Source organism: Xyrauchen texanus, chromosome 30 (assembly GCF_025860055.1).
Source record: "Xyrauchen texanus isolate HMW12.3.18 chromosome 30, RBS_HiC_50CHRs, whole genome shotgun sequence".
In the NCBI taxonomy this organism is placed as follows: domain Eukaryota; kingdom Metazoa; phylum Chordata; class Actinopteri; order Cypriniformes; family Catostomidae; genus Xyrauchen; species Xyrauchen texanus.
The window spans coordinates 15,144,277-15,167,987 of record NC_068305.1 but is presented as its reverse complement, the minus strand read 5'-3'; the positions used below and the strand labels follow the sequence as shown (position 1 = coordinate 15,167,987).

Below are 23,711 nucleotides of genomic sequence, written 5' to 3'. Positions count from 1 at the left end.
CCCCGCTAGTCTCGTCTAGTTTTGACCCCCCTGTGATTCGTTACCCCTTAGCTTGCCAGCTCTCTTGTTCCCCTAGCTCCCCTGTTTAGTCCTTCCCGCTACTCATTCTGATTACCCCAGCTTTGACCCTACGCTTCCCTCGACTACCCTTCACTGGATTTGCCCTTTGAACTTTTGCCTGCACTGCTTTCTCTTAATAAAGCAGTTTCATCCGACATTGTGACTGTCTCATCTTGTGTGTGTGTGTTCGCTACAAAGTGATTATGTCTGTGGTTTTGATGGTGACGAAGCTGACATTGATTATTGTTACAGACTTGTATGTAATGTTCCCCAAACATACAAAGAAGCAGTACCATCAGTGAATGCAGATGAATGGGTTAAGGCTATGAGTGAAGAGATGAAGTCATTAAAGGAAAGTGGAACTTTTACCCTCACCAGTCTACCTGAAGGTAAAGAATTAGTAGGGGGTAAATGGGTCTACGCTATTAAGAAAAATAGTGATGGAACAGACAAATACAAAGCACGATATGTTGCCAAAGGTTACAGTCAAGAGAGAGGTGTGAACTATGAACTTTTTCTCCAACTGCCAGTATGATAAGCATCAGAGTGTTGATACAGAAGGCAGTACAGGAAAATTTGATTGTTCATCAAATAGATGTGACCACTGCATATTTACATGCGCCAATAGAGTGTGACATTTATATGAAACAGCCAGAGGGTTACGAGATAAAATCTCAAGGTAATACAAAACTGGTGTATAAACTGAAAAAATCACTGTATGGACTCAAACAGTCGGGCAGGAACTGGAACCGAATGATGCATGAGTATCTTTGTGACATGAAGTTTGTTCAAAACCCAGCTGATCATTGTGTTTACGCAAAGGTTACAGAAACTGAGAAAGTTTTTATAATCATATGGGTTGATGACTTGATTATTGCAGTCAAATATGTATGTGCTTAATCATGTAAAGGAGACACTCAGTGCAAAATTTTAAATGAAGGACTTGGGAAAATTAACACATTTCCTTGGTATTGATTATGAACAAGATTTTGATTGTGTTAAAATGTCACAACATAACTATATTAAGAAAATACTTGAGAGAATTGACATGCAAAATTGTAAGTCCAGAGTAACTTCATGTGAACAGAAACTAAACTACAATGATGATGCTGAGGAAATGGGTGATGTTAGAAAGTACAGGGAGGTAGTAGGTAGCTTAATCTACCTGGCAACATGGACAAGACCAGACCTAAGTTTTGTAGTGAGCAAACTGTCACAATATTTTACTAGACCAACCACAGAACAGTGGAACAGTCAAGTATGTTTTAAGATATTTAAAAGGGACACAAGAACTGTGTTACAAAAAGGGTGAAAACGATAACTTGATTCATGCATACAGCGACGCGAATTGGGCAGCTGATATAACTGATAGACGGAGTACTACAGGTTACTGTGTTAGCCTAAACAAACATGGTCCACTGGTCTCATGGCAGACCAAAAGACAGCCTACTGTTGCACTGTCGACTTGTGAAGCAGAGTATATGGCTTTAGCTGCGACTGTACAGGAGTGTTTATTTCTACAGCAATTGTTAGAAAACATTGATGGTCAGAAATATGAATCGAGAGTGTATGAGGACAATCAGGGTGCCATTGCTTTAGCAAAAAATCCTGTGTATAGACAGAGGTGTAAACATGTGGACATTAAATTTCATTTTGTGAGATCTGTGATAAAGGAGGGCAGAATTAGTCTGGAATACTGTCCAACTGGTGATGCAGATGTGCTAACAAAACCAGTGACAAAGCTCAAGTTAATGAAATTTAACTCATTTATGTTTGGTGTATGAATTTTGTACTTGTATTGAAATGATGAACAGGAAATTATGAAATAGAAATGTGAGAGCAAGTGGGGGTGTTGAGATTTATAAATATTGTGCTCTCATTTATATTTGATTTGTTTACCTTTTATGTTTCTTTGAACCAGGCAATCATATTGCAGAGTGTATGTCATGTGACCTAATCAGTGACTGAATGAATGCACATGTTTCTGTTTAAATAAAGTGCACCAGTCAGAAAGAAACTGGTTAATGTGAAACAGTATTCCCTGTTGTCTGTGTAAGTTACTCTTCTAACAGCGGCAATTGCAGTTTCACAGAGAAAAGGAGACAGACTCATCTAATACATGAAACTCTGTGTGAGACGATAACTTTTGTCACAAATCTGCAAGGAAGAAACAGCTAATAATTGTCATAGGAGCATAATAAATATTCAAGTGTGTTTTCACAATTCTCCCATGCATTTGCAGGTGTGTCAAAAAGTAAATTTTTGACTCTGCTCATTCTATTTAGAGTTGCGTGCTCTCATAGGTCAAGGAGTTAATCACTGAATGAGTATCTTTGATGAACTAAATGCAAACATCTGATTAAAACATCACTGCAGTATTTGTTTCAATGCAAATGCAACAGCAGAACAATGTTGGATACAGTGACGCAAATGAAATGTAATAGACGAACAGTAAAACACACACACACACAAATGTGTACACACACGTACAAAAGGTCATGCGTTAATAGATCAGATGCATCACTGACAGATTAAAACCTTGTCATGTGGGGTCACATCCTGGCGCCATGACAACAGAGCATGTGGCGCTCACACAGCAACCCCTAAATTATCTCCAGCCCTCACTGATTCAGCCATGAACCCTGAACAACGATCTATCAGTGCTGCCTGATCCACCCTGGCTCCTTAAAAATACCACCACCACCATGCATTCACATCTATTGCAAATTTTTGTTTCATATGTTTATTTAGATCCATTTATTTAAGTTGATTTTTTTTTCTCGGCACTGATTAATTACATCAGGTATATATGACTGAGAATTATGAGACTTTTCCACACTATTTTTAACACACACGCACAAACACACAAAAAAAACACAAATACAACAGCACTGGAAATATCTATGTTTTGAGTTTCTGTTAAAGTGTATAAATGTTTCACCCAAAAATGAAAATCCTATCATCATTTACTCACCCTCATGATATTCCAAACCCGTATGACTTACTTTCATACATGAAAAACAAAAAGAGATGTTTAATGTTTAATGCCTCAGTCACTATTCAGTTGTATTGCATCTTTGTTCCAAACAATGGAAGTAAATGGTGACTGAGTCTGACATTCTGCCTAACATCTCATTTTGTTTTCCATGGATGAAAGTACATCAAACATCTTTGGGACAACATGAGGATGAGTAAATGATGACATCATTTTCATTTTTGAGTGAACTGTCCCTTTAAATGTGCACTAGTAAATACATTTGATCTCTGTAATGTGGCCAGCATGAATTATGACGATCGTGTGGAATAAAATTGATAATACGGAATAAAACTGTTTTTTCTAGGCCGCTAATATGATTGTCGTCTCAATCTCAAGTGAGTGTACCATTTCAAATATTAGAGCTACACTATGTAAGATTATCAGAACGAAATTTCATTAATGAGCAAGAACAACAACAACAACAACAACCGGTCTTCCAAACTATGTTTCTGCCTTATCCTGATGCACTACGCTAAGACTACAATAGAGATTTTTATATAAAGCTGTTGGGATGGATTTTGCACAAAATCGCAGGAATGCTTCTTCGTCCTTGAGTATTTACGTCATGTCCATAAGCTCAGAAAGAAGTTCCGGCTGCGGCGTGACTTGCGTGAGTGTCGGAGATGCAGGAAGCAAATGAAATAGCTGTTTAGCAGCGGCATGAAATCACTCTCATCATGGATTTTTAACTGTTTTTAACTGTTTGGTGAAATTGTTTGCCTGCTGTAATGTGCGAGTATGTTTTCTGGTAGGGTTGTTGTGCTTTAATGAATCAAATGTGTACTGATCGCGATGTGTTTATAAGTGTCATTTTTTATGGTGAAATTTCTATAACATGTTTACTAATATTCATGATTTCTGAGTATTTTATAACAGTGCTGCAGTTCTGATAGTCCCAAAGTGTGTGTCACTAAGTATGTATGTGCCACTGTTTTCATTTGTTTTTTACCACAGTCACAGAAATGCACAAGTTAAAAGATTATTAAACAAACTAATATAAAAAATAGAATAAAATATGATTTATTTATTTTTGCCTGACGTAGACCTAATGGTCTAAATGTTGCAAGCAAGTGTAAGCCAATAAAGTATGTTTGGATACTGGTTATATATGTTTCAACGAATAACATAATATCAACATGAAAATAGCTCATCATGGCTTTGCTCTACAGGTAAACTCAGAGTCCTCACTCAAACCACGAGATTGATCCAGTGGCGGATTTAGGCATGACATGAGCATTCGCCCAGGGCAGCATCTTGCGGGGGGGGGACAGAACGAGGCGGAGGTGAGGTTCACCTAAAATCTTTCCTTCTGTGGAACTGTGCTTCGATGTATGTAATGCGGCATGATACATCATAAAAATGGCAAATTATTCCCCCATTATTCCATCCTCAGGTGTGATAGATTCACTGATATAACTGTGATAGACTGTTATTGCCATTTACTCTTCAGTGTGATAAAGGTCCTGCAGATGTGACTTGTAAAGCTACTGTTATTCTATTCTAAGAATTCTGTTCAATTAAACTACTCTGATTTCCCTGGAGTTCTCTCCTCTCTTTAAAACGCATCATTAACATGGGCTTACATCTCTCAAAGAATCGCCTAAAGAAAAAGTTTGGTAAGGGTCAACTCTTCTCTTCATTTCAATTCGGGTGGCGGAGGACAAATCTCAGTTGCCTCTGCGTCTGAGACTGTCAATCTGTGCATCTTATCACATTGCTTGTTGAGCATGTGTGGAGGCTTCACGCTATCCTCCGGGGCATCCATGCACAATGCGCCCCACAGAGAGCGAGAACCATTTGACTTTACCCTCCCTATCAACCAGGCAAATTTGGTTGCTTATGAAACCTGGCTGAAGTCACTTAGCACACCCTGGATTCGAACTTGCGACTCCATGGGTGGTAGTCAGTGTCTATACTCACTGAGCTACCCAGGCACCCTCAAGCTATACGATGCTTGAAATTGCCAAAAAACTGAAGATTTCAAAGACAAAGAACAACTGGCTCTAACAAGAACAGAATGAGATGTGGAATTCCAGATGTAAAACTAAACAACAGGATAAGTACATCAGAGTCTCTAGTTTGAGAAATAGACGCCTCACATTTCCTCAGCTGACAGCTTCATTGAATTCTACCTGCTCAACACCAGTTTCATGTACAACAGTAAAGAGAAGACTCAGGGGTTCAGGCCTTACTGGAAGAATTGCAAAGAAATAGCCACTAAGAAACACAGACATTGGACAACAGATAATTGGAAAAGAGTGTTATGGATCTTAATGGAAAACAAGACAAAAATACAAATTAAGGAAAAAGTGATTTCAGCAGGCTATAGTTTCGTGTTCTACTTAGGTTTCTGTTAATGATGAATGCAACTTTTGTTCTACTGTTGATGAAAGGGGGAAAAAATGACATCAACAAGAAGCAACAACATTTCTCTAAAGTAATGAACATTACAAAATAGCAAAACAAATGTCTTCAAGTTGAAACAAACAGAAACCACGTTAAACATAAGAGGACTTGTATTTGTGGCTCAGACACATGCTTCAAAGGATCATAGGTAGTGACAGGACCCAATTCCCCATGCCTCCTTGATCTCAAACCACTCTGCATCCCCTGACTCACCCCTGACTTCTCATCGAAGATCTTGATCCCTCCAAAGGACACGGTGAGAAAAACTTTCTGTTTGTGTTCCCCTTTAGACCGTGCAGAGGCTGCAATTCCCTGCAAAGAAGGAGATAAAACCCAAGACATGAGAAAAGTAAAACAAAACAAAAATAAAACAGAAATCGAAGAGGGAAAGAGGGATTTTGCTACTTGCTGCAGTCCTTGGGGGGGTATTTACTGTTATGTAAAGATATTGATTCATTTTCTCTCTCTCTTTCAATGCTTCGGGTTGGGAGGTTCTGGTATGCGCTAGTTTTGAGGTACTGTAACTTTGAGGAGGTTTGTGTTTGTGGCAGCATTTACGCTGCAAGGGTTAATGCACAGATCCACTATTTCAACACGTGTTTGTTTTTTGACCTGATTCACTTTACACATGACCAACTCTGTTTACATTGATACCCTGTGAGGACCAAATGATTATGTCAATAGTGAATAGCTTGGGAATGTGCATGTTCTTGTGGTGCCATCAGCTAAGCAGTACTGCTATGATGTAATTTTCTTGTGGCTAACAGATAGCTTTCTCTGGATATTATAGACCTCCTTGGAAAAGATGCTCTCGGCCATGGGTCGGCAACCTTTTTGGCATGATGTGACATGTATAATATTAAACCAAGTCCGTCAAATAGTATGTGCGCTATTCCTATTTAAAAAAAAAAAAAAAACAGCAACAGAAAAGCAGGCCGAACTGTGAGTGAAATCAACATTTCTAATGTTGCTAAGTGGAGAAATTTCATGTAATTTAACTCATCATAAATTGGACGTGGCCCCTTTAAGACAAGAGCTTTGCGAGATTGGAGTTTGGCAATGCCCACTTTCCTGGTTAGAACAAGAGAGCATATGTTGCACAAGTGAGCTCCCAGTGTTGTTCATCGTTTGAGAAGTTTCACACAAAATGCTCATTAATTGCATTAAATATGTTCAAATCTGAATGTTAAAATTGAGTGTTTGTTATGGATAATTTTTGAAGGATGCATATGGATTGCATGTGTGGAGTGTGACCACATTCTGTGCACACATGTGAGAACTGGGTATGTAAATTTAGAATTAATCAAATTATATTTAATGATTTATAGCCCAGTGTGTTTTCCAGTTTAGTGAATAACTGTAATACATGTTATAGATGAGAACATGTGTAATGAGAATTCTATTGATTTAAACTGCAATACATCTTTAAAGCCTGGTTAAAAATGAGCAAAATGCTTCGAGTTATTTAAGCATTTGTTACTTGCATAAATACTGTGAGTATTTAAGCAAGTACTTTAATTAATAAAATACTGTGAATGATATAAGCATGTATTAAGAGCATGTATGCATAGGGGTAGTCTAATGCTCTGTTTGTTTTTTTCTTTTGAAATTAGCCTATGTTCCATGTTTCATTTGTTGTATTTCATTGTACTTTATTTCATTTCTGTTTTTCAGTTTACCATTTTTCATTCTTGAAATAAGTATGAAAACACATTCTCATTCAAAACCTTTTCTCCCTATGGCTAGTCTGCCCCAGCAGCCGGCAGAAGAAAACCCCAAAAACATATTTTTGTGTCCAGTTTGGTTATTTGCAGCCCACCAGCTACTCTAAAATAAACAAAATATTCATAATTAAAGGAATAGTTCACCCAAAAATTTTAATTCACTCATCATTTATTCACCCTCTTGCCATCCTAGATGTGTGTGTCTTTTTTATTTCTGCAGAACACAAATTAAGGTTTTTAGAAGAATATCTCAGCTCTGTAGGTCCATACAATGCAAGTGAATTGTAACCAAAACTTTGAAGATCAAAAAAGCACTTAAAGGCTGCATAAATAATCCAGTGGTTAATTCCATGTCTTCTGACGCGATCCAATCAGTTTTGGGTGAACAGACCAAAATATTATTCCTTTTTCACTATAAATCTTGATCATGATTCAAGCCGGATTACACTTCCTAATGCCATCTAGAGATCTGCGCATGCATAAGGCGAAGGGAAGTTTAATCAAGCTTTAAATCATGATTGCGCCAAGAGGCTGCAATGGCAAGATGTACAGTGACATTTTTTTAATATTTTACAATATTTGAAATATATTTTCTGTTCTCATCCAAAATAGATTAGATCACTTCAGTAAACATGGATTAAACCACTGGAGTCATATGGATTACATTAATAATGCCTATATGTGCTTATCGGAGCTTCAAAATTTTGGTCACCATTCACTTATGGACCTACAGGGCTGAAATATTCTTAAAAAAATCAGACAAAATTAATATTTCTTTAATCTGACCTAGCCTATCTGTTGCTTATGAATTAAGAATTACATTATGAATTAAGATGAGAATCAGACACAAGTGTTGTATAGTATATGTATTGTATAGCCAGATCTGTATATGGATTTAGATCTCCATCTGAAAGTAGCCCACGTCGGATTGTAAAAAAAAAGAAACAGATTATTATTTTTTTTATATCATACAAGTTTTTGCTATTCAATCTGTGCCAGATATCAGAGGAGTGATTGGTTGATAGTGTAAATGCAGACTATGTCCCTGCTGAAAAAAGACCTTACACCAGCCTATGTTGGATTTCTGGTTTAAAGTGGTCTCCCACACTGGTCTGTTGCAGGTTTTACAGGGTTTTTCGACTGGTACGGATGGGATGCCAGCTAGACCAGCTTAAACCAGGCTGGTTAAAGCTTTATTTTTAGCAGGGATCTCTCTGTGTGTAAGAGAAAGGCAAACAGAGAAAAAGATAGAAGAGAGAGAAACCATTTTTTCCTGAACATAGCATAAAGCAATGAATTAGCTTTCAGCCATAGAATGAAATGCTGACTGTCCACTTTTACAGTCAACTCTAAAACGCACCACAGCCCAAAGTGGTGGAAACAGCCTTTGAAGTCTTTTGTAGTATAAGGGTTGTTATCTTTTTGATGATTACCTTTGTCAACCAATCAGACAAGCCTGTTTCTTGATCTTCATTACAAGTATGCAGGGAAAACCCATGTCAGTTGTATGATGTATGTTTGTACACCATTATGCCCATCCACATGCGCTTGTGGGTTGATGAATGAGCCGTGGCTGGGAGCTCACTCTGCAAAGAGCACAAGCTCTGACATTTCAAAGCAGGAGGGTCTCAATAAGTGGTGCTGGAGTGAAAAAGAGATTTAGACATGAAATATAAGAGGATAATTTGTGTTGCTTGCCAGCCAGTGAGCCAGGAGAAGGCAAAGGCAAGAGAAAATATGTCCTTTGTCTGTAGGAGAAATTGGACTGACGTTGGATAGTTCACCCAAAATGAAAATTCTATCATCATTGACTCCTATGTTATTCCAAACCCATTTCATTCTTCTACACAAAAACAGAAAATTGGAAGAATTGTCCAGGTATATATATTATTTTCCATGACTTACCTTTTGGTCTTTTCAACACACAAAGCTATCATTTGGCTCTTATGTGATTTGGACTACTTTAAAGATTATTTTATGTTTTTTTGCATCTTTCTTTAAGTTTTGAGAGCTTTTAAAATGAAATGTAACTGCACGAAAACAAACAAACAAACAAACATCAATTCTTCTAAATTTCCAGTTTTTAGTTACACAGCAGGAAGAAAGTAATACTGGTTTAGAATGTCATGATGGTGAGTAAATAATGAACTATTTAGCATGTTCTAATTATCAAGGCAGACAGTGGGTAATCCTAATAGACCCTGGTCAAATCTTTAGTTTGAAACTCCCCTTACAAACAGCATGATAAGAGGAGAGATAGAAAGAGAGAAGAATATGAGATTAATAATGATAACACAGGGTTCGTCTGCTAAGGAGTGGAGGACTGTGGGAATATGAGTATGGGTTATGTGTCTGGGTGAGTGAGGGGTAAACAGCTCTGATCAATAACAGTCTGGACGTTCTAATCAAACCAACATGCAAATCAGATGGTTCTCATACACCCAGAGAAGTTACTAATCAAACAAAACTGATGAATGGTGAGAAAAGGCAGTTGGTTTACATAAATGCAAAAAAATAAAAAAATACACATTTTTGGAGAGAGCAATGCACAGAGGCAGAAGTGTAATAGCTTGCACTCCTGGTGTTCACAGGGATCATTACCTAATCTGAAGGATGTGGCTTATTTATCAACCTACTGAAGTAAGAGGCCTATATGCAATATATATATATATATATATATATATATATATATATATATATATACAACCACAGAGGGTCAATGTTTGGCTGGTTAGCTTCAGCAGAATGTTTCTGTAGTGATGGTGTAACAACACCATTATGGGGGAAACAAGCCTGTTTTCTGAGTTGATGGCTATTTAAAAATAGCCATGCATTCTGACAGATTAAATCTTTTTACAAGCAAAATATTAATTGCACAAATTTCATGATATTATATATTTCACTAGTTGCTAATTTTTGTGGGGCTCATGTACATCCTCCCTGATGGTGGGAATGAGATGTTATGTCCCTCTTGCCACAACGCTGTACTATCCGCTGAAATGGTCGTGACCTTGTCTCGGCTCCCCAGCACAAAACCTGAATAACTGGCCACATTCTAGCTCCTTTTATACCCGTATGTCCAAGGGAGTGGCATGCAAATTCCATTCGCCAATTCTCATTTGCCTTTTCTCAATGATTAGAGGTGTTTGGAGCTCCCAAGAGCAACCCCTAGTATCACTACATCGACATAACATCTCGTTTCCTCCATCAGAGAACGGAGGTTACAACATTAACCGAGAAGGTTTCCTATTAAACCTCAGAATAGCATTACTGTGTGAGATTATGTTGAGCAAATGGATTCATTCAATTCAATGTATTATTAATATTCACTCAGTGTTTAATATTATCATTATTTTTATCATTATTTATTATTAATACTGTATTTTTTATTATTATGATAATTAACAAAAACAACAACGATTTACCAAATAGGTCATAGAAATTAATAAAAGTGATATTAAAAATGAAAGTTTGTGTTTGCATTAATAAAAGACACATACAATTTTAATCATAAATTTATTATAATTACAAAAGCTTTTTGCGATATATTTGCAACATAAATGATTATTTCTGACTTCTACATTTATAATCTTCCAATACACAGAAGTATAAGTCATTTAGAAAAACATTTATGACAAAATCTGCTGATAATATTTCTCAATTCATGCTCACAGATTAAAATATTTCAATGCAGCCAAAGTTTAAATCGTATCCGAAAATTCTGCATCCGCAGACAGCGCCCATCCCACTGTCCATTGGAAATGACTGACTTCTGGCAGTTTAACACTCTGAATAGAATTTGGGTGTCCCAAATCATAGTACCGTCTGTGGAAATGAGTGTCCCAAAGTTGCCCACATGGTCTACTATTTCTATGGATCTGTGAACACTTTTTCAGACAATATTGCCATATACTTGTCATATGTGAAAATCTACAATCATGGCAGTGAGACCGACGCTGTTGGACGAAGGCACTTATCGGCTCAATATCTTGCGAACGATCAAGTGGCTCCATTTACAATGAATAAAACAGTGTATAAGATATAAAAAACCTGTATATTACTATCATGCTTTCTTTTATGTCCAACTACTGTATTTGTACTGCTTATTGTGGATGTTCTTAAGAGCTTTTTCTCAAAAATAATCTTTAAGGAAAAATTGCTGCACCATATTGATTCAAAACGGCATGATCACAAACGTAACATGAACACAATTGACAGTTCTCATGTTATTTTAGTCATTTACTGTATCACTAAAATGTTGTGGAGGTCAGATTCTCTTTCAATGGACTGTGTTTAATGATGTAAACATTATGCTGCAAAAAGGGGAACAACAATAAATAAAGAGATCCAGCACAGTGTCATTCATATCTTCTGTTCCCCTTCTGTCGCTCTCTCCACGTTGTGTCGGAGAAGCGACACTAGGGGTCTCTCTTGAGCGCCGATATCCACCTCTGAGCTATGAAAAAAGGCCAATGAGAGTTGGCAGCCGGTATTTGCATGTCCCGCCCCCGGACATACGGGTATTTAAGCAGCACAAATACGGGAGTTCATTCAGAAAATTTCTTCGGAGCCGATGGTCTGTCTGCAGTTTGCTGCGAGTTACACACCACTTTAAACGTTCCTGTTTCCTCTGACGATCTGCATGCTGTTGGATCTTGACGGCGCACAACAGCGGCTTTCTCCTTCATATTGCACGGCGTGCATTGTTGCCCCTGAGCGCTCGACAGCGCAGACACACACACACACACACACACTGTGTATTAAAAGAGTAAATTCCTATTAAAAGAGTAATTTCTCTAAAAGAGCAAAACAACAGCGGCGTTGAACGTCCTTTTCAGGATGCGTCTTTTTCAAGATGCCCTTCCGCCCCTGTGTTGTTCCTGGATGCGGTAGAGTGCTCTCCGCTTCAGACGGCCACAGGCGCTGTCTCGTGTGTTTGGGCCGCGATCACACCGAGGCGGCGTTTGTGGATGGCTCATGTTCTCACTGCGAGAACATGACCATGACCACGTTGCGGTCACGGCTTGCTTTCAACAGAAAGTTCAACAGAAAGCAAGCCACCCCAGCTGCACCCCGCATTGCTCCTTCTTCCCACGGGATTGAGGACGATGCGGTTGGCGCTGGGGGCGATTTGGGGGCGGCAGCGGGTGCAGTTTCGCCGGGTAGCCCCCGCGAACCTCCCGCTTCCCGACACGCTCGCTGGTCCCCGTCTACGCTCGGGCGATAGGGGCTCGCCTCACGGCCCGGCTGGCTATCCTCCCGAGCCCGAAGCAGATGAGCTCGCCGCTGCATCGGAGAGTGTGATGTCTGATGCCGAGGACTCCCTGGACTGCCGCCTCGGGCCAGCAGGCCCAGGCTGAGGCCGACGCTCAGATGTCTGACATGCTTTCCGGGCCGCCGTGAGCGTGGGGTTGGATTGGAACCCTCCATCCTCCCCACAGCCTTCACGGTTGGATGACTGGTTCCTGGGACAGCGCCATTCGCGGCCTCGCATCCCCCGGTCCCGTTTTCCCGGAGGTGCATGACGAGCTGACGTCTACGTGGAGAGCCCCGCTCTCCGCTCGTCTAGGTGCCACCCGCTCCACTCTCACCACCCTCGACGGCGGAGAGCGCCACGGATACGGGGCGATTCCCCAGGTCGATAGGGCAGTTGCGTACCATCTATGCCCCGGTAGCCCTACCTCCGGGCATGGCCACCACGTACTCCCATCAACGCGAAGGCCTACAGTGCGGCTGGACGCGCTGCCTCCGCCCTGCATGCGATGGCCCTCCTGCAAGTCCACCAGGCCAAAGCACTCAGAAACATGCACGGGGGTGGACCTGATCCTGATGTGCTGCAGGAACTGCGCTCAGCGACCGACCTCACCCTGAGAGTGATGAAGGCCACAGTGCAGGCACTCGGACAGGCGATGGCCACCCTAGTGGTCCAGGAACGCCATCTTTGGCTCAATCTGGACGAGATGCGTGAGGCCGACAAGAACCGCTTCCTGGATGCACCTGTCTCTCAGATTGGCCTTTTTGGCGACACTGTCGAGGACTTCGCCCAACAGTTCTCCGCGGTGAAGTACCAGACGGAGGCCATCTCTCACTTCATGCCCCGCCGCAGACCTGCCGCTACTGGCCCTGCCCCGTCTGCCCGCCGAGGGCATCCCCCTGCGAAGAAACCAGCTCCTGCTCCGCCTCAACCCGGGCCCAGCTCTCAGCCCCAGCGTCGAGCATCCCGCAGGCGGCGCACGCCCCCTGTCTCACGAACCCCCTCTAGGACCCGGAAGGCTCCCAAGCGTTCCTGAGACAGCCGACCCAGAGCCGAAGACGTTAGCTCCGGAGGTGGTAAGACCGCTCCGTCCCCCGGTGGAGGGCCGGGAGGAGAATCCTTTGTTTTTTCATTTGCCACACCCCTGACGGGGGCTGTGGTACCCACATTCTCAATAAAAGAGCTATTTCCTTTGCCTCTGGGTCACCTGGCCCGCAAATGCCGTTCTCACGGCAATCTGCTTTCAGATTACGACAGTCCCGGTACACCGGACGCGGCGATCCTGCCTTCTGCCTGCCCACGACTGTCCCCTGGCCGGCCGGTTCAGACGAGTCCAGAGGACGCCAGCATCAGACCTCCTCCTCAGTCACGAACCCGCCCTGCCGGGTGCGCGGAGCAAGGTAAGTGCTTTGAGTCTATTCTCAGCACCTCAGCCTCAGGCCGCAACGAGCCGCCCGACGCTGCACTACCTGTTCCGCCCGCTGCGAGGCCCCGCCGGTACGCCCAAAATACTCGTCCCTTTGGTGCCCCTAGCGCAGAGCTGGGAAGCGTGCCTTTCGCTTCCCAACGCATCACGCTGGCTGCACCGGACCATTCGACTCGGTTATGCAATTCAGTGTGCCTGGCTCCCGCCCCCCTTCAGGGGCATCCGCTTTTCCGCAGTACACGGAGAGCATGCCAGTTCCCTGCGCACGGAAATCGCGACCCTCTTAGCCAAGGGCGCGGTAGAGCCTGTCCCTCCAACCGAAATGAGGAAGGGTTTCTACAGCCCTTACTTCATTGTACCCAAGAAAGGCGGCGGATTACGACCAATCCTGGACCTGCGAGTTTTCAATCGGGCCTTGTTAAAACTCCCGTTCAAAATGCTCATGCAGAGAAATATTCTGGCTGGTGTTCAGCATCTAGATTGGTTCAGCAGCAGTAGACCTGAAGGACGCGTACTTCCACATCTCAATTCTGCCACGACACCGACCCTTCTTATGGTTCGCGTTCGACGGCCAGGCGTTTCAGTACAAAGTCCTCCCCTTCGGCCTGTCTCTGTCCCCTCGCGTCTTCATGAAGGTCGCAGAGGCGGCCCTTGCCCCGCTACGAGTAGCCGGCATCCGCACAGAGACCAGGTGCTCCGGCACCTCAGCCGCTTGGTGCTTCAGGTCAACTGGGAAAAGAGCAAGCTCACTCCGGTTCAGAGCATCTCTTTTCTCGGGTTGGAGTTAGACTCAGTCTCAATGACAGCACGTCTCACGAGCGAGCGTGCTCAGTCGGTGCTGGACTGCCTCGCTTCCTTCAAGCCAGGCACAGTGGTCCCTCTAAAAACTTTTCCAGAGGCTCCTGGGGCATATGGCGTCCTCCGCGGCGGTCGCGCCGCTGGGGTTGATGCATATGAGACCACTCCAGCACTGGCTCCAGACTCGAGTCCCGAGACAAGCATGGCACCACGGCACGCATCGGGTAAGGATCACCCCTGCCTGCCTCAAAACACTCCGACCCTGGACAGACCTCTGCTTTTTACGGGCAGGAGTGCCCCTGCAGCAGGTGTCCCGACGCATTCTGGTCACAACCGACGCCTCCCGGTCCGGGTGGGGTGCCGTGTGCAGCGGGCACGCAGCAGCGGGCCATTGGAAAGGGGCCCCGCTGCGTTGGCACATCAATTGCCTGGAGTTGCTGACCGTCCTTCTTGCTCTCAGGAAGTTCCTCCCGTTAGTTCGGGACAAACATGTCCTCGTGAGATCGGACAGCACCACGGTGGTGGCGTACATAAATTGCCAAGGCGGCGTACGCTCCCGCCACATGTCACAACTCGCCCGCCGTCTCCTCCTATGGAGCCAGCAGTGACTCAAGTCAGGTAGACCTGTTTGCCTCCCAGGAAACCTCCCACTGCCCGCTCTGGTACACCCTAATTGAGGCTCCCCTCGGGACAGACGCGCTGGCACACAGCTGGCTCTCGGGGCTGCGCAAGTACGCATTTCCCCCAGTGAGCCTTCTTGCACCGGTGCTGTGCAAGGTCAGGGAGGACGAGGAGCAAGTCACGTTAGTGGCCCCCTACTGGCCCACTCGGACTTGGTTCTCGGCACTCAGACTTCTCGCGACAGCTCCTCCCTGGCGAATTCCCCTGAGAAAGGACCTCCTCTCTCATGGACGGGGCACGCTCTGGCACCCGCGCCCAGACCTCTGGAACCTCCACGTCTGGTCCCTGGACGGGATGCGGAAGAGCTAGCCAGCTTACCGGCGAACGTTGTGAATACAATCAACCAAGCCAGAGACCCCTCTACCAGGCACCCCTCTTATGGGGCATTGGGGAAGGGTACGTGCAGCCAGGTGCAGACGATGCGCGGCACTGGATGAAATCCCTGCCCGCCTCTGTATCGGCGGTTCACGTACACGGTTCAGCGCATGGCAAGATAGGAATGGGTCCCCTAGTGTCGCTTCTCCCGACACAACGTGGAGAGAGCGACAGAAGGGGAACGTTTGGTTACGTATGTAACCTCCGTTCCCCAAGGGAGGGAACGACACGTTGTGTCTTTCCTCCGCAATGTCGCTGAACCGAGCCACTGTTGTGGCCGGCTCCTCAGAAAAATTCTGAATGAACTCCCATATTTGCGCCGCTTAAATACCCGTATGTCCAGGGGTGGGACATGCAAATACCGGCTGCCAACTCTCATTGGCCTTTTTTCATAGATCAGAGGTGGATATCGGCGCTCAAGAGAGACCCCTAGTGTCGCTTCTCCGACACAACGTGTCGTTCCCTCCCTCGGGGAACAGAGGTTACATACGTAGCCAAACGTTTTTCTGACTTGGTATAATATTCAGGTTAAATAGATAATACATGATTTGTACTTTAGATGCTTATAAATCATGAGATCAGATTTTTAACTTTAAATATAACTGTGTTAGCTGTGTTATATTTTATCTGCAACACATTGTGAACATCACACATTGAATAGAGATAGAGATAGGAGAAAAGACAAGGTTGCTGTGCATTAACTACACTTTATTACATGCTGATTACATGAAAACATCAGCAGCTCTCCACAGTCCTCCCAAAATACCCTGTGACAGATCTTCAATGACACACTGTTTCTTCTCCAATAATTAAGCTTTGTAGGGAATTATAAATTAAATGCAATGAAGAATAATGAATGAATGATGGTAAAAATTAATTACGGAATGTGCATGTCATGATAACTGTTACAAGGTGATTGAAATGTCAGTGTATGGTGACAGAATGCACTTGACAATGCTACTGAGGGGTAACACACACATTATTAAATAATACATTATAATGAACCTGCTTTAGACCAGATTTTCTCACACTTAAGAAAAAACATACACAAACACACATACACACCTTGAGTTTCATCATTGAGTCCTGACACAGCTTGTCTCCTCTTGCAGCAGTGACCTCATCTATCCCAATGAGCTTGGCCTTGTAGCGAACACCATCCCCCTTAAAGCGCTTTATCAGAACGGCCTCACTGCGATCCTGCCCTGAAGGGGGGGGAAAGAGAGGGAGGGAGATGAAGCATTCAGTCATTTGATGAATTTTACATACGTACATTATCTGCAGCAAATCTCCTCAACCCTTCATTCGCCATCATCTAAAAACTGCCATGGCTTTTATCATGATCAACAAAAAGTGATATCCTAATGCAGTCTTTAACCCAGCCTACATCCTCATATTTCTGATATTGAGTTTATTCGAATGTGCTCAGGCTGGTCATTGAGTTCCAGCTGGATTTTGTCTGCAGTAGCCTGTAGGGTTGTTCAGATCCAGGGGCTTTGAAATGAGCAGAGAGCTCTGAAAACCCTCTCTAACATCCACATGTCCTTCGCTCTCTGCCATATACACAGCATATACACAGTCAAGACAGCTGCATTTTTTACATAATTTTAGGTATATCAAGCCTGCGGCATGACAGGTGAGGTTGGTTTCTAAGTAACGGTGCAGTGTCCAGGCCTGGTGTGAGGCGATAGGGTGAAAGCTGAATATTTATTTGAGTCTACATCAAAGTGGACATCTATCAGCCAATCGTGGCTAAGAAAGATCAAGTGCTCCCTCCCATACCTTCATCGCAAAGCCTATAACTGGATAACTACACTGGGCAATCAATGGGCCTCCAAGGATGTAGACCAATTAACTGGCTAATGCCCAGTGAAGCAAAGACAAACAGACCCAATTAGGTCTGAGCCAACAATTTGACAAGAAGACAAAGGCAAACAGGCACTTACCAGGACAAACACACACTTGCACACAACTTTCTTTGGTTTAATTGATAGCATGTACAAGAGCAAGAGTATTGGGACTAACATGTTTCTAAAGGTGCAGGTTTAATAAAAGCATGATCAAGAAGCAACCACGATATTACAACACAGAATGACCTTACTTACTGCAATCCCATTAATCAATCAACCCACTTCCCTGCCCCCACATCTGCCCCTTTTTTATTACTCGCTCACCTTCACCAGCTTGACATTTCTCTTTCTAGCTCTTCCTGTCACTCTTAGCTCTTGTATTGTTGTGGTATTGGTGGTATCTCATGTTGACCTTGCTTCTACATACCCCTTTATGCTCTCCATTGTTGCAGCTCAATGGCGGCACACTCCTCTGAGAGGTAGGGGTCAAGAATTAACAATTTGTACGCCCTTAAAGTTCACTGGGGAAATGGGACACCATCAATAGGATCTTTTCAAAGGAAAGTGAGCATATATATATTTATATATATCTTTTTAAAGATGCCTTACACAAGTCTTTGGAGATGTATTTGTGATCATGTGATTCCAGGTGGCAATAGGACTTGCATAGCCTAATTGACTATAACTAATGTAGTCGACACTCTCAGCCTGAAGCTGTCTAGTAGTGTTCCATGTGATTTACAAAACACATCTGTATGAAATACAGCGGGTGGTGGATTTCTGAAAAGTATGATGCCAAGAGAAGATTCATTCATATTCATTTAGGAAAGCTCTACATGATTTGTTAGGATTAGGGTTTGTGATATAGTCTCTCTGACCAATCATGTTGTGCTGTCCTGTTGAATATTACTGAATCATCTAATCAGTTATTGCTTTACTCATGAATATAAATTACTTTCCCTGCATCAAACACTTCGGAAACTTGCCAGCGGGTGTTGAGACCGATGGCTTTGCTTTTAAAATGCGGTGGTTTAAATATATTTAGAAAAAGATGACAAAGACACTACAGTAACATCTGACAAAAAAAAGTGTCCTTCATTATACAACAAAAATACTAGTGCTATGCAATATAATTAAAAAAGGCACCCGCTGCCACTAGTTAGTGTTTTTCAACATGAACGGTCCAACTTTTTGAGTTGGAACATCTGACCTGGTTTCTGTTCTTTTCTTCCAAAAAATATGGAATGACGTCACCACTAGTTGAATTCAACTCGACTAATGGGCTTGACTAGTATATCATTAAAGATCAGTAGTCGTGCAATCCCATATATGGCAATTACTAGCCAAATCCTAGGCTTTCTCAGATTGTCAAGCCAACAGAACTCTAGTGAACCTCTAGGCACTCTTTCAAAAGGGCAGTTCTCAAGGAACTTAGAAAGTTTAAGGCTTAAGTGCTTAATGGAACCCATAAGTACCTGCAAGAATACATTATTAAAAGTTACAGTTCACCCCAAAATTTATATTTTTTCCTATTACTCACCCTTGTGTTGTTTCTAACCAAAAGTCCTTTCTTTCAAGGAACAAGAAAGGAAATTTTATTTATTTTATACTTCACATGTCTTTTTGCCATACTGATTGAAGTGAATAGTGATTATGGGCTGTCAAGCTTCATAAAGGACTTTAAAAACCCCAAAAACCACAGTAAAAGTAGTCGATGCACCTCATGTACAATTTCTACATATTTTTCAGCTGTACAATCACTTTATGTGGTGAACAGCGCACACATCAAATATGGTATCAATAACATCAAACATTGATTTTTGCACATCTCGAGACCGAACATCATGACACATTAACCAATGAGGTTTGATGTAATACTGACTTGTCGCCATATTTGATTTGGGCTGTTTACAGGAGCTGATCAATGATTTGATTTGATATGAGATTAAATACCGACTTAAATTTCGGTCTGTTCATCATACAAAGTGATTGTAAGCCATCAAAAGACTTAAAAAAACTTGCACGAGACACACTGACTACTTTTACTTTGGCTTTATTGTGTGTTTTTGTCATTTAATGAGCTTAAAAGACGCGACTTAATACTCACAATCCTTGAAAATATATATATTAAAGGTGTGTGAAGACTGTTAAGAATGTTTCTCTTTTGTGTTCCATGGAAGAAGACAAAAAGTCATACAGGTTTGGAAAGACATAAGGGTGAGAAGTTGATTGCACATGAAATGGGGAGAATTTTCATTTTTGGGTAAACTATTCAAGGCAGCTTTAAAGGGTGCCTAGAGTTCCTACAGTGCATTTCCAGTAGTATGCCAATCTAAGAAAGCCAGAATTATGCCTCAAGTATCTTATAATTTTTACAGATAATCTGGTAGTGGTGTCTGTCGTTGTCTACTAATTTGAATGGAGGTCCAAAGTGGCACATATGAGACAGCAATATTCTGCACCTCTATGAGTACTCACTTCATCTGCCTTGCCCTCCAGGGTGTGTAGCACATAGTTCCACTTACATTCAAATGGAATTTGCTGCTTATCTGTGACATATTATGGACTGTCCTCCTAGTCACCAAGTAAATGCATGTAGCACAATAATTATCCTATAGATGGGGTGAGGAAAAAAGCTCAGGGCTTAGTGCAACATGCGTAATATTAAGAACACTGACATCAGGCACGTGCACACAAAGACATCAAATGGGGGTTGACCACCTGCCCTTTTTCTTCCTCGAGAGAAAGTGCCCTTTTTTCTGGGGTGCTTTTTTTATTATATAAATATATATTCATATTCCTGTTTGCACACAGCTTCCCTGACAAACAAATACAAATACAAATAACTATCAGGTCGGGAGATTAGACATTGTCAAGCTATTTATTGCCTTGTGCAAAATAAACAAATTATTGTATTGTATTATTGGTGCGGTCATTTATTATAAACATATACTTGCAATTAGTAGCATAGAAAACATGCACATTGTGGCATAGTTTCCTTTGCTGTTGCCTGCTCTTGTGATTAACCTAGTTAATACTAAAGAAGACCGTGGTCTCTGTGTGAACTGGTTATATTGTTGAGTATGTAACAATTGTGTGAGGTAATTGAAATAAATTGGTAAGGAAGTCAGAGTTGTGTTAATATATTTAACATTTTGTTTAAACTTTTTAATAATTATGAGAAGTGCTCTTTTTTTTCCATTTGAGCCCCTGCCCCCCAAAATGTCTGTGCATGTCTCTGACTGACACTATGTGGCATTAAGCTTAAGTAAGAGTGCAGGTCTTGTCTCATCACTCTCCTTCCTTCACATTCACACACATACATTAAGTAGTTGATGAAGAGGAGCGGAAGATTCATGAAAGCTGAGGCAATTAATTAATGACTCTTTGAAGGTGACCGCACACATGATGGAAGGACTTTGCTCATGTATTTTTTAAAGGCTGTTTATGAACAACCTGCTCTTCATCGATAATACACTTACTTTGAGTGTTAGCTCATGCTTGTTAGATGACTTCCCTTTAACAGTGTCCATGCAGCTGTTGGGATAGCTACTTTGAAACTGTAGCTTCCCAAATTGCAAACTACTCGGGAGTTGTACCCGGAACCGTCATGTCCAGCCGGAGATAGGAGGCAGGGGCGAGGAGCCTACCCCCCTGCGGGACAGGGCTCAACTGGTGGTGGTGGGGAGGTGGAGGTTGCAGTGTTAGCACACCGAAACAGCAATGTGATAGATTGTGAGCGGACTTATAAAGCATTGGCTTACGTGCAATTGGCTAGGAGTTACCCAGCTAATGATGTGATGATGTACACCTGCTGGTCTTCCCGCTAGAACTACACTCAACTTCCATTTCTCTTGCACAAAAACAATGTAGATATGAGTTAGAATGACAACATGAAATACATTCATAATAAATACAACTAATAAAACTAAAAAGCACCCATTTTAAATAAGAGTCCAAATAAACAGCAGCTATTAACTAAATATTTTGTACACAGCTTGTCTGGCTTTGAAGCTGCATGTAAAATAGGGTTTGACATTAAAAACATGTAGCATTTTTGTCGATCTACACTGCTTCTCATTGTAAAAAGTAGTATCTACTGGAAAAGCTAAAAGATTTAAAATAATCGCTGACTTGTCACGTTAAACAAAGCATGCAAGGAGTGATGCTTGGGTTTGAAGCAATTCCCACTGGTGCTCATTAGATAAGGGTTCTTCTATTTAAATATGAAACTAGTAAGGCACTCAAAGCAGGGTATACATTTAAAAGCCTTTATTAAATCATGGCTATAAGGGAAACAATTAAAAACATTACATCGATGCGTTGCGGCTGAGAAAGCCACTGTCACACTAACTAACTATCTAACTGGTTAAGTTAGTAGTGGCGCTACCTTTAGTTTCTCCTTACAACTACTCTTTGACCCATGCTTTGCCTCAACTCTGACAGTTTGCTTTGACTTCCAGAAAGCTGACATATCAGCTGTCCCTCTGTGGCAGTTATGAGAAGGATAAACACTAATTTATTTCCCCAGTTCAGACCGCTGCACCTGCAAAGCCTTCTATTATTACTACCTACCTCAGGGACTGACCTCTGGTGGTATAGAGCTGACCGTATGAGTGTATGGGTGTGTATATCTGTGTCAGAAGGCTGCCAACTACACTGTCTAATAGAGATGTCTTGAAATGAGATCCAGACCTCTACCCTGCAGGCCTCCCAAGTCCTTATTCAGGCTGAGAACAGCTCATTCTGTCTTGGAGAGAAGTCTGGGTATCAGCTACTACCACAGCTCTTCAAATGAGGCAACTCTGTCAGCTAGCTACAGTTAGAAGTTGAATGTTGACATACATACATTCTAATTGAAGGAGGGCACAGGAGATTTGGCTTTGCACACTTAACGTCAATGTTGGTTGGATGCATTAACAACCTTAGTGCATTCAAGTCACAGTATGACTTTATTAGCCAAATGCAAGGATTGCATTGTAAGCCCCACACAAAGAAATCCCAGCAAAGGAAGTTGGCAATATGAGGATGTTCTTCACCATTCCATAGTGCAATATGTAAGAACACTGTACAATGGAACAATCTGAGGAGTGTTTCCATAGACAGCACATAAAGTACAGCTAGAGACAATTACTTTTTGTAGCCTGTTGCTCAAGAAACCTAAAGCTGTTTCAAACAATCTCTATTGAAATTGTGTTGCAGATTGAGATGTGACACTCTCCAAGCATCTTCATCAACAAAAATCTCTTCTGACTTTTTAAAAATTCAGTTCTGGGTTGCTATTGAGACGCCAACTCTGCCACCTCAATCATCATTGCTAATCAGACCAATAACAGGGGTACAATCAGCTAATTTGATTCTGGTTGTTTTAATCAAACACCGTGGCTGCTATATCACCCTGCGGCTATTGCCTGGTTGCCCACTAAAACTAAGCAGGGTTGAGCCTGGCCAGTACCTGGATGGGAGACCTCCTGGAGAAAACCAAGGTTGCTGCTGGAAGTGGTATTAGGGAAGCCAGCAGGGGGTGCTTACCCTATGGTCTGTGTGGGTCCTAATGCCCCAGTATAGTGACGGGGACACTATACTGTAAAAAGGCACCGTCTTTTGGATGGGATGTTAAACTGAGGTCTTGACTCTCTGGGCACTTTCTTGTAAAGAGTAGGGGTTTAACCCCGATGTCCTAGCCAAATTGGCCCCTATCTATCATGGCCTCCTAATAATCTCCATCCCTGAATTGGCTACATCTCTCCACCAATAGCTGGTGTGTGGAGGGCATTCTGGCGCACTATGGCTGCCGTCGCATCATCCAGGTGGATGCTGCACACTGGTGGTGGTTGAGGAGATTCCCCCTATACTATGTAAAGCAGTTTGAGAAAAGCGCTATATAATTGTAAGTTGTAAGTTGTTGTTGTTGTTAAATTTGGCTACATATTTACAGGAAAAAGTGAGGAAGAGAGAATTTTGGACTTTTTTTTTTGGTTCAAACGGGACACATTTTTGCATCCATTTGAGCAGTTTTGGTATTTTTCTATGTAAGCATGCACTATATGGATGTCTTTGAACATTATAACATGTCTCGTCTCATCTCTGTTTAGCTTTC

General features: G+C 42.3%; 1 protein-coding gene across 2 annotated transcripts in view; it reads right to left on the bottom strand.

Annotated features, from left to right (window-relative positions):
* The window catches only part of dab1a (DAB adaptor protein 1a), a 263,993-nt gene that overhangs the window by 96,413 nt on the left and 143,869 nt on the right, over window positions 1-23,711 (bottom strand). For both annotated transcript variants that reach the window (XM_052098301.1, XM_052098302.1), the window contains exons 3-4: window positions 16,827-16,966; window positions 5,717-5,815 (exon numbers count right to left, since the gene is read on the bottom strand). In XM_052098301.1, coding sequence (XP_051954261.1) covers window positions 5,717-5,815; window positions 16,827-16,966 — 239 coding nt within the window. The remainder of the gene's footprint in view (window positions 1-5,716; window positions 5,816-16,826; window positions 16,967-23,711) is intronic.